Here is an 11,823-nt window from a genome sequence, read left to right as displayed (position 1 = left end):
ATTTCCTTTTTGGTCCGTTCCAAAAATAATTATCCATTTCTAAATTTGGAAACAATTTAACTTAAACTTCCAATTCCATCCTTAATGAGAAGCTCTTATAACCACACAAATAATATAGATCCTTTTATGAATTGTTTAAGACAACAAATTCCAAAAGTACCTATTTTTTTTCAAACTCCGAATTCGGTCAAAACGGACGGAGCAGTAATTTATAAAGCAGCTGAAGCTTCCCTTCCTCGCTTCCCTCCTAACACAAACACCTTCAAAACCTATGTACATTTAACAGTTACACATAGCTCAGTATTAAAATATTCTTGTATAAGACCATACATACAGAAGAGTGATTCTTTTCTTCTTTTTTTTTCCTCCTCTTTCTCTCATTGTAGGTTGTGCCATTCCTTAGCCAGTTAGCCAACTTATGTTTTTTTTCTTCTAATTTTTACCTCTATGTTGAAGACAATCACACCAAGTTACTGAACGTAAAAAGGACGGATTTTTCTATTGAGAAATTCATTTTGGTACAGGGGTTGAATTTGGAAAATGCAGAGTGTCCATGTGTTACTGTTGCTGTCTTTGTTTTTCTTTTTCTTTTCATTGTTTTGCTCCTCTGTTAGGGCCACTGTTTCATATGATGACAGAGCTATAATCATCAATGGGAAAAGAAGGATTCTTATTTCTGGTTCAATTCATTACCCAAGAAGCACTCCCGAGGTAATTATGCAAAAATTCAGTTGTAACGTTTTCATATTTTTTCATGGCCTTTTTGACAAATGGATATACCTTGTTTTATTGTAAATTTTGTTCCTTTAATGTTTTGTGATTTGAGAATGGTTTCTGACAAATGGTCGTCTTCTTTTTGCTGTAATTTATGTTTACTTTAACGCTATGTGGCTGTGAGAATTTTTCTGAAGGTTGTCATTTTTGCAGATGTGGCCTGGTCTTATTCAAAAGGCTAAAGATGGAGGCTTGGATATTATAGAGACTTATGTCTTCTGGAATGCGCATGAACCCTCTCCTGGAAAAGTAATGCTTAAATATTCGTCATGCTATTAATATCAAGAAAAAGATAAATTGATTTTTTCCTTCTGTTTTCAGTTTAAATTTGAGGGGAGGTATGATCTGGTTAAATTTATCAAATTGGTACAACAAGCAGGCCTCTATGTTAATCTCCGCATTGGGCCTTACATTTGTGGAGAATGGAATTTTGGGTAATTCAAATAAAAGCAAATGGACTTTATTTTTCCAGTTTTCTCTGGTTTTACAATCTTTATTTTATGCAGGGGATTTCCTGTTTGGTTAAAATATGTACCTGGTATGGAGTTTAGAGCAGACAATCACCCTTTTAAGGTTTGATTTATGACTTTGGATTTCTTCCTCAGTTACTCCAAATGGGATAATTGTTGACTATGTTGCAGTTGGCTATGCAAGGATTTGTAGAGAAAATTGTCAACATGATGAAGTCAGAAAATTTGTTTGAACCTCAAGGTGGACCAATTATTTTGGCACAGGTTTGAAAATATGCTCATTTCTTGTCTTTAGTTTCTAATTATCTGTAGTCCCATAATTTGAAAATTAGTAGTGCAGATAGAAAATGAGTATGGACCAATTGAGTGGGAAGTTGGTAGTCCTGGTAAAGCTTATACAAAATGGGCAGCTGCAATGGCTGTGGGTTTAGAGATTGGAGTCCCATGGATCATGTGTAAGCAAGAGGATGCCCCTGATCCTGTGGTAAGCAATTCTCAATTTCTGAAACAAAAACCTAGAATTCCTAAGACTTGTGTCAAGATTTTTTGGTCATTTCTCCCCAGAACTTACAGTTGTTGATTCTGCTGCAGATTGATACTTGCAATGGCTTCTACTGCGAAGATTTCCGTCCTAATAAGCCCTACAAACCTAAAATGTGGACAGAAGTCTGGACTGCCTGGTAATTTCCAAGAGTTTAAAAATATTTTGTTTTTGGTTAAACTGAAATTTTTTATTTAACCATGTATGGAAATATGTACAATTTGACTCATGAGGCAGTTCTCAAAAGGAAACAAAACTTTCAACAAACTACTCCTATACAGGATAACTATTCAAATATTCCAGATGCCTTTGCCATGTATCTATAGTACTTTTGCCCATAGAGGTGAAGTTGCACAATGTTCTCTCTAACTAGTTGACAGCCTTCTCTTCTATGAGATCTGAACCTACGACTACGAGTATTCCTTTCAGCTGCAGACAGAAAACAAGTGATGCAATGCTCTTGGTTTAGAGTTGTTAGTCTTCCCAACAGCCCATACTACCTCAGCCACCTTCCTTATCATTAGTTTAATGTCAATTAACTTTCTATTCTACTTGTTCAGGTATACGAAATTCGGTGGTCCAGTTCCTCGTAGACCAGCTGAAGATTTGGCTTTTTCAGTTGCAAGGTTTATTCAGAACAATGGCTCATTCTTCAATTACTACATGGTTAGTTTTGTTTTTGTTTAAGTGAAATTGTTAACTAGAGGATCTTATAAAAGATGAGCATTTTTTAAATTAAAATATCTTTTTTCCATGTATTTGCAGTACCATGGGGGAACAAATTTTGGTCGGACAACTTCAGCACTTTTCATTGCCACTAGCTATGATTACGATGCTCCGCTAAATGAATATGGTATGGAAAATAAAGCAAGTCATATAACTGTGTTTTCTCAAATTTTCACACATTTGCACATCAAAAGTAAAATAATGGAAAGGTGATTTATTCTATGATGTAATAGGGCTGTTGAATGAACCAAAGTATGGGCACTTGAGGGATTTGCATCAAGCTATCAAGCTATCTGAACCAGCTTTACTTTCCTCATATCCCACAGTCAATTGGCTTGGAAAGAATCAAGAGGTCATTCTAATATAGAATCTTTAGCCTTCTAGTCGAATTATGATCTTAATTTTCATCTAACAATGATTTACATTTTTATATCCAACAATAGGCTCATGTCTTTAGATCAAAATCCGGGGATTGTGCTGCGTTCCTATCCAACTATGACACTAAATATTCAGTTAAAGTCACCTTTCAGACTACGCAGTATGACCTGCCTCCATGGTCCATCAGCATTCTTCCTGATTGCAAAACTGCTGTTTACAACACCGCTAGGGTAATGAGAGAAACTCTTACTGAATCTATCTTTACTAGTTCTGATTTTCGTTGTTAATCTGGAAAGATGTCATTCTGATAAGATATACTAAAATTTTCTTAAAAAAATATAAAACATTTGTTAAAATACATAAAAATGTTCAGGAGCAGAGTTTCTAATATCTTCTTGCAAACTGCTGCAGATTAGCTCCCAAAGCTCACAGATGATGATGGCACCTGTAGTTGGCAGTTTATCTTGGCAGTCATACAGCGAAGAAACTCCATCTGCTGAAGAAAGCGACACGCTTTCAGCCAATGGACTACTGGAGCAGATAAATATTACTAGAGATTCCTCAGACTATCTGTGGTACATGACAGAGTGGGTACCTTCATCTCCTTGCTTCTTTCAAAAGATTTTTATGTTTAGTTGGTAGATTCAATATTTTTTATAATCTTTTGGTTACTTTCCACAGTGTAAACGTAGGGTCTGATGAAGGATTTCTAAGGAATGGAAAGGACCCTTTTCTCACTGTTATGTCTGCTGGCCATGCTATGCATGTCTTCATCAATGGCCAACTATCAGGTAGTGACACCTGCACTCTATTTGGGAATAGGGATTGATAAATACGTCTAATTGTCCGTTCTTATCTCCATTTCGCTTCTATTTGGCTTTACCTTGTGGTAGGAACTGTTTATGGGGGATTAGATAATCCAAAACTGACATATAGTGGCAATGTGAAACTAAGAGCCGGTATTAACAAGATTTCTTTGCTCAGTGTTGCTGTTGGTCTCCCGGTTAGTTCTACTTCCTGTTTCGCTGTTCTCTTTAAAAGGAAAATTTAAACCTTCATGGTATTTATGCTAGTAAATGCATTTCAGAATGTTGGTTTGCACTTTGAGTCATGGAATACTGGAGTTCTTGGGCCAGTTACATTGAGTGGTCTCAATGATGGGACAAGAGACTTGACAATACAAAGATGGTCTTACAAGGTTTTTTCCCTAATAACTCTCCCTCTTTTCTACCAAGTGTTTTGTCCAAATCTATAAGCCAGTGTCTTCCAAGATAACAAGAAATTTCGCGTTTATGTTTCTTTGAATAGACAACTGTAGATACTAGGATCCACTCCCATCTGTACATTCCAAGCTATTAGAATGTAGGAGAAACCAAGAGAATGGAGGTGTAAAACATCTATGGTTTTTTATCTGCAGGTTGGTCTAAAAGGTGAATCATTAAGTTTTCATACCTCAAGTGGAGGTTCCTCTGTTGAATGGGTTGAAGGTTCACTTTTGGCTCAAAGGCAGCCCCTCACTTGGTACAAGGTAAATTCCTTATGTAAATGTCAACATTATGATACAATTTTTGATCACATTAAATGTACACCATCGGACATGGTTTGTCAGTTTTACGACTAGAATAAAATAGCACAGTTAATATACCAAAGATTTTCCAGGCTACATTTGATGCACCTGAAGGAAATGATCCAGTAGCATTAGACATGGTAAGTATGGGAAAAGGTCAAATATGGGTAAACGGTGAAGGTGTAGGCCGCCACTGGCCTGGATACATAGCAAAGGGCCACTGTGGGGAATGCAATTATGCTGGAGAGTACACTGAAAAGAAATGTCAGACAAACTGTGGACAGCCTTCTCAAAGATGGTAAGGGATTTATATTATTTCCAGCAAATTTTGGGTTGGATTATGGACTGCACTGATTTTCCTACTTTGTTAATTGAGGGGATGCATTTATGCGTCATATTCACTAGAATCAAACATGCTTTTAAAAGCTAACAAGATTGACCATAGAGAAAATTAGCCTACTTCTTCAAGGTGCAATCTGAAGAGAACTTGAGCTTGTTGTCTGAAAGCAAATGAATTGTGAAACTGATTGATTTTTAGGTATCATGTCCCAAGATCATGGCTGAAACCAAGTGGAAATCTGTTGGTAGTTTTTGAAGAATGGGGTGGTGTTCCAACCAGAATTTCTTTGGTTAGAAGAGCAACTGCCAGAGTTTGTGCTGATATTGTTGATGGGCAGCCAACTCTAAAAAACTGGCGAACGGTGGGCTCTGGGAAATCAAATAATATGCATCCGAAAGCTCACTTGTGTTGTCCAGATGGGAAGAAAATCTCAAAAATACAGTTTGCTAGTTACGGAGTGCCACAAGGAACTTGTGGAAACTTCCGCGAGGGTACCTGCCATGCTCGCAAGTCATATGATGCATTTGAAAAGGTGTGTCATTTTTTTTACATTATGTAATTACTTCAAAGTTTTCTGAGACCAAATTGCTGACTGATGACTGGAAATTGCAATTACCTGGTTTCCTGATTCAAAGTTCTTTATTTTGCTTCGTGTCTAAACGCAAGATTCAGCTTTATCCTCAGTTTTAACATATAGTCTGTTTGCTAGCCAGTTAAAGGCGTTCGTGATAAATATTCCTATGTTTTGCTTACATTTGCTAACTTTCAAATGGATATCACAGAATTGCATTGGACGGCAGTCTTGTTCAGTAAATGTTGTGCCTGAAGTTTTTGGAGGAGATCCGTGTCCAAATACTTCAAAGAAGCTATCTGTGGAAGCTATTTGCAGATGAGATTATTAAAGGGAGTTGGAGACAAAGTGAAACCAAAATCAATTCATTATAAATGCAGAAATACGCGATTACAGGAATATCATTTTCAGAAAAAATTTCCTTGCTTCTCTGCAAGCTCTGATTTCAGACACGAGGGGTGCTGATTCGGTTATTGTATTTGAAGAAATTGTACAGCATCTCGATACCATAGGCCAGTATAATTTTGAATTTAGATAAGCTTCTTGTATGGATATACAACTACAATTCATTGATCCAGGCCACCATTCCTCCAAAATGGTTGAAAACCTGGAATAGAAAGGGAATATATATAAACTGTGTTTATGAAATAACCAGGGAGCCAATTTTCCCTTTATATTTGTAATAATCTCACTGTGTAACAGTTATTTGAAAAAATTCTATAAAGGCATTGCATCGTTTTTTGCATCTTACTATTAGGACTCTAAGGATTTATCTCATAGCAATATTTGTAATTATCCCATATATGTGAAGGACTCTATACTTATGTTTTGTGGATGATATATTTATCCTTGTATATACCCATATTACTGTAAATATAGCAATACTGGTTCTCTGTTCATTGAGCCATTTATTAAAATGGTATCAAATTAGCCAGCAAAATCCTCATATAAACTGTGGTGACTGAACGAAACATCAACATAGAATCAATATAATGCATACTATCCTTACTTACCATCTCAATTTTGGGTTGATGCTGTTTTTTATGTTACTATAAATTGCAATATTGATATTCTTGTAGTTACTGCACCTTTATCTCCTTTGCAGATATATGCCCACTTTAGCTCTAGTGGGTCTCTTCTAAGTCGTCTTCTCCACCTCCCTCAAGTATTTCTCCCCGTGCTCTACATTAAAATCCACTGATCATGTGTCCATCATAGATCCTTCTGCTGGGTATTGCTCTAGTGTTCTCTCCTCGTCTCCACCTTGCTCACTGCCAACTAGCACTTCTTCCCCTCCTATTTCAGTATCTCTGCTCATTCAATACAAACTCACTCTAGGTCTGGTATTTCTAAACCAAAAATAAATATTTTCTTTGAACACTCCTGTTCAAGAAATTGAACCTTCTTGTTACTCTTAGGCAGTGAAAAGTTCAAAGTGGCAGCAGGCCATGGCAAATGATATTAATGCACTTTTATCAAATAATACTCGGGTTCTTATTCTTTTTCAACCTCACTTGAACTTAGTCAATTGTAAATGGGTTTATCATAATAAATATAACCCAGATGGATTAGTTGTGCGATACAAGGCACGACTTGTTGGACGGGGATTTCATCAACAATCTGGCCTTGATTATCATAAAAATTTTAGTCTGTTGCCCACGCTGCCACTGTTCGTATTGTACTCTCCTTACTGTTATCTTTTCTTGGACTATTCGTCAATTTGATATCAGTAAAGCTTTTTTGCTTGGTGTTCCTAATGAGGAAGTTTTATGAAACCCCTAGGTTTTACTCATCCTAACTATCCTCAACATGTTTGCAAACTAACCAAAGCGCATTATGGTTTGAAGCAGGCACCACATGATTGGTTTATCGTTTAATTCATTTCTCCTAAATCATGTTTTTTTTGCAGCAAATTAGATGGTTCCATGTTTGTTCGCCATTTTTTGTCTGATATTCTTATTTTATTACTTTATGCTGATGACATCATTCTTATTGGCAACCATTCTTATCCTCTTGATCAATTAGTCGTCTCTCTAGGCAATTGCGATGAAAGACTTAGGTAATCTTTATTATTCTTGGTATTCAAGCAGTTCGTTCTTCTAATGGTCTTCATTTGTCACAACAAAATCATATTTTTGATTTACTTCTTAAATTTCATATGCATACATGCACGCCGACTCGCACTACTATTACTTCACCCACTCTCTTTCTATTATAGATGGTGAGTTAATTTCACATCTTAGTGAATATTGGAGTATGGTTGGCACTCTTCAATATTTGACTATGGCTCATCCAGATATAGATTATGCTGTTAAAATTATTTTTTACTTTATGCATGCTCCGCATACTACTCATTTTCATTAAGTCAAGCGTATTTTAGAGTACCATCACATTTGGACTGTTCTTACGTACCTCCGCATCCACCTGATTGTTGCTTATTCAGATGCTGATGGGTCTGGTTGTCCTGATAGTTGACTGTCCACCACAAGGTTTGCAGTTTTTGGGTTCTAATCTTATTTCATGGAGTGCAAAGAAGCAATGTAACCAATAGACTCTAACTATTCTATGTGGAGTCCATACCTACTACATTGAATAAAAGAAAAAGAAAGAGGAGTGATTGACTCACCTACTACATTGAATAAAAGGAAGAGGAGTGATGGATGGAAGAAAAAAACTTCAGATTTTTCAAGATTGGGCTGCTAAAATTTGCACATTGATTAACCAATCAAATTGGTTTGGTTGGTGAAAATGTTCCTATAAATAGCAGCCTTCATTTCTCCTTTAAACACACCAAAATAAGAGAGAAACAATAAAAGTTAGAGAGAGTAATCCACAGATTGTTGTCTGTGAGATAACTAGTGAGTAGTAGTAATATTGTAGTGAGGTATTTTATATAAAGAGTGTTATTTCTTTCAAAGTAGTAGTAGTCTCTTGACACTACTGAGTTGTAATATTATAGTGGTAATATTGCTACACTCGGATATTGTATTTTATCCCGCTAAAATATTTGGTGTCATTGTTACTCTCTTATGTTATTATTATCTGCTGTGGATATTATTCCTGGGCAGAATCATTTATTTTATCCCAACAACGTGGTATCAGAGCCATGACAAATAATGGTCCGCTATCTTTTCAGTACCCCCGTCTGACAAAAGATAATTATGAGAAATGGTGTCTACGTATGAAAGCCATCCTTGGCTCTCATGATGTATGGGAAATCGTAGACAGAGGGTATGCAAAACCCGATAATGAGGAAGCTCTGCCCCAAAATGAAAAAGAGGTCTTGGCAAAGACAAGGAAGAAGGATCAATAAGTCCTCACGCTCATCCACCAACGTTTGGATGATGCCATGTTTGAGAAGGTGGCAGATGCTACCACCTCAAAGGAAGCTTGGGAGATTTTACAAAATTCTCTTCAAGGAGTTGACAAGGTGAAAAAGGTAAAACTTCAAACTCTAAGGGCTGATTTTGAAGTTTTAAAAATGAAAGAATCCGAATGCATCTCGGATTATTTTTCAAAGTGAAGGCTATTGTAAATCAACTAAGAAGATATGGGGAGGACATAGAAGATGTCCGTGTGGTAGAAAAGATCCTTCGCACTTTAACACCTAAATTTGATTTTGTGGTGTGTGCTATTGAGGAGTCTAAAGATTTAGACTCTATGATGGTGGAGCAATTGGAAGGTTCTTTACAGGCGCACGAAGAAAAGATCAAAAGGAGACAAGAAGTGCCATTGGAGCAACTTCTTAAAACTCAGGAATCCTTCAAGGATTATGGAGGTGAAACAAGCTATCGAGGAAATGGAGAGTATGAGGCCGAGGTCGAGGAGGTCATGGAAGAGGAAGAAGTAATGGTAACAACTTCAACAATGAAGTTAAAATCCACCAAACATTCAGAGGTCGTGGTCGTGGACAGAGAGGAGGAAGAGGACGTGGATACTACCAAGAAAATAATGGACAAAGGTATGACAAATTAAAAATTGAATGTTATAATTGTCATAAATTTGGCCATTACTCTTGGGAATGTCGTAGCATTGTTGAAGAAAAGGCTAACCTTGTTGACGACAAGAACGGAGAAAATGAGTCAACGTTGTTGATGGCACTCAAGGAAGAAGACAAAAATGATTGCAGCTCGTGGTATTTGGACAATGGAGCAAGCAATCATATGTGTGGATGCAAAGAGAAGTTTGTGGAGATCAATAAAACAGTGAGAGGTAATGTGTCCTTTGGAGATACCTCAAAGGTTCAAATCGAAGGGATATGTACGATTCTAATCTCTTGTAAAGATGGTAGTCACAAGTTAATTCAAGATGTTTATTATGTGCCAAAATTAAAAAGTAATATTTTAAGTTTGGGCCAACTTCTTGAAAAGGAATATGACATACACATGAAAAATATGCATCTTTGTCTTAGAGATTCAAGTGGAATTCTAATTGCTAAAGTGCATATGGCAAAGAATAGATTGTTTTCTCTGAATCTTAAAACAATTGATGCAAAGTGTTTGAAGGATAATGTGCAAGATGAATCATGGTGTTGGCACATGCGATTTGGGCACTTAAATTTTGAAGCGCTCAAATCAATGGGAGAAAAGAACATGGTGCATAGGATACCATCAATTAACCATCCCAATCAATTGTGTGAAGCTTGTCTTCTTGGAAAACATGCAAGGAGGAGTTTTCCAAAGGAGGCCATGTAAAGATCAACCAAGCCGCTCCAGCTTGTCCACACTAATGTGTGTGGACCAATCAATCCACCTTCTTTTGGTAAAAGAAAATACTTTCTGCTTTTCATTGATGACTTCCGTAGAAAGACTTGGGTTTATTTCTTGAACCAAAAATCTTAAGCTTTTGCTGTTTTTAAAAATTTTAAAGTACTTGTGGAGAAAGAAAGTGGCTATGAAATTAAAGCTCTAAGGTCCGATAGAGGAGGCGAATTCACCTCAAACGAATTTAATGACTTCTGTCAACTTCATGGAATTTGTCGCCCTCTAACGGTACCTTATTCACCTCAACAAAATGGTGTTGCAGAGAGAAAGAATCGAACGATTCTTAATATGGCTAGATGTATGTTGAAAGCTAAAAGTATGCCTAAGGAATTTTGGGCCGAAGCTGTTTCTTGTGCAGTTTATTTGAATAACAGGTCTCCAACAAGAAATGTTAGAGATCAAACCCCTCAAGAAGCATGAAGTGGAAGAAAGCCAAGTGTCAAACACTTAAGAATCTTTGGGAGCATAGCCTATGCTCATGTGCCACATCAAGGGGGAGCAAAGTTTGACGATCGAAGTGTCAAGCATGTGTTTGTTGGCTATGATACGAGTTCAAAAGGCTACAAGCTATACAACCCAAGCAGCGGAAAGGTAGTGGTAAGTCGTGATGTTGAATTTGATGAAGAACTGGAATGTAATTGGGAAGCTGAGGAAGAAACTTCATATGATTTTCTTCCATAACTTGGTGATGAAGAAGAACCAGAGACCGTGGAACCTGTGCAGGACACAACTCCACCTTCTTCTCCAACAAATATTGCATCTCCCTCTTCTCAAGAAAGTTCAAATGAACAGCCACAAAGGACAAGGAGCATTCAAGAGCTCTATGAGGACATGGAGGAAGTTACTAATTTTGATTTTTTATGTTGTCTCTTTGCTGATAGTGAACCAATGAACTTTGATGAAGCTGTTAGAAAGAAAAGGTGGAGACAAGCCATGGAGAAGGAGATCAAGTCAATAGAGAAGAACAACACTTGAGAGTTAACAACTTTTCCCAAGGGTCATCGAGCAATTAGAGTGAAATGGGTATACAAAATAAAGAAGAATGCTGATGGAGATGTGGAGAAATACAAGGCACGACTTGTGGCTAAAGGCTACAAGCAAAGGCAAGGCATTGACTATGAAGAAGTCTATGCACCTGTTGCCCGCATGGAGATGATTCGTTTGCTGATCTCTTTGGCGGCGCAAATGAAGTGGAAGATTCATCAACTAGATGTCAAGTCAACTCTTGAATGGCTATCTTGAAGAAGAAGTCTATGTTGAACAACCATTGGGCTTCGTGGTCAAAAACCATGAAGATAAAGTGTTGCGGTTGAAGAAAGCTTTATATGGATTAAAGCAAGCCCCACGAGCATGAAATAGTTGCATCGACAAGTATTTTCAAGACAATGGGTTTACTCGTTGTCTCCATGAATATGCTATTTACCTTAAAGTTCATACTAATGGAGATATCTTACTTGTTTGTATTTATGTTAATGATCTTATTTTTAAGGGTAATAACCCAAGTTTGTTTGAAGCTTTCAAGAAAGATATGTCCCGTGAGTTCGAGATGACATATGTAGGGCTCATGTCATACTACTTGGGCCTAGAAGTGAAGCAGATGGAGGATGGAATTTTTATCTCTCAAGAAAGCTATACAAAGGAGATATTGAAGAAGTTTAACATGCTCGATTTCAACCCTGTGAACACACCGATG

At 37.0% G+C, this 11,823-nt stretch overlaps 1 protein-coding gene across 1 annotated transcript; it reads left to right on the top strand.

The window, feature by feature from the left end:
* Window positions 1–238: 238 nt before the first annotated feature.
* On the top strand, window positions 239–6,114 carry LOC107759998 (beta-galactosidase-like). Its single transcript, XM_016578019.2, has 19 exons — window positions 239–711; window positions 928–1,023; window positions 1,096–1,208; window positions 1,281–1,347; window positions 1,416–1,508; window positions 1,585–1,728; window positions 1,836–1,924; window positions 2,346–2,451; window positions 2,551–2,638; window positions 2,745–2,863; window positions 2,955–3,119; window positions 3,301–3,476; window positions 3,571–3,680; window positions 3,783–3,892; window positions 3,977–4,087; window positions 4,307–4,417; window positions 4,549–4,754; window positions 4,995–5,328; window positions 5,579–6,114. Exons 1-19 carry the CDS (start codon window positions 541–543, stop codon window positions 5,687–5,689), a joined length of 2,520 nt encoding a protein of 839 aa, XP_016433505.2. The 5' UTR covers window positions 239–540; the 3' UTR covers window positions 5,690–6,114.
* Window positions 6,115–11,823: the final 5,709 nt, after the last annotated feature.

This window comes from Nicotiana tabacum, chromosome 6, assembly GCF_000715075.1.
Source record: "Nicotiana tabacum cultivar K326 chromosome 6, ASM71507v2, whole genome shotgun sequence".
Taxonomy (NCBI): domain Eukaryota; kingdom Viridiplantae; phylum Streptophyta; class Magnoliopsida; order Solanales; family Solanaceae; genus Nicotiana; species Nicotiana tabacum.
Note: the sequence above shows the minus strand (reverse complement) of the source record. Positions and strands in the feature narration are given on the sequence as shown.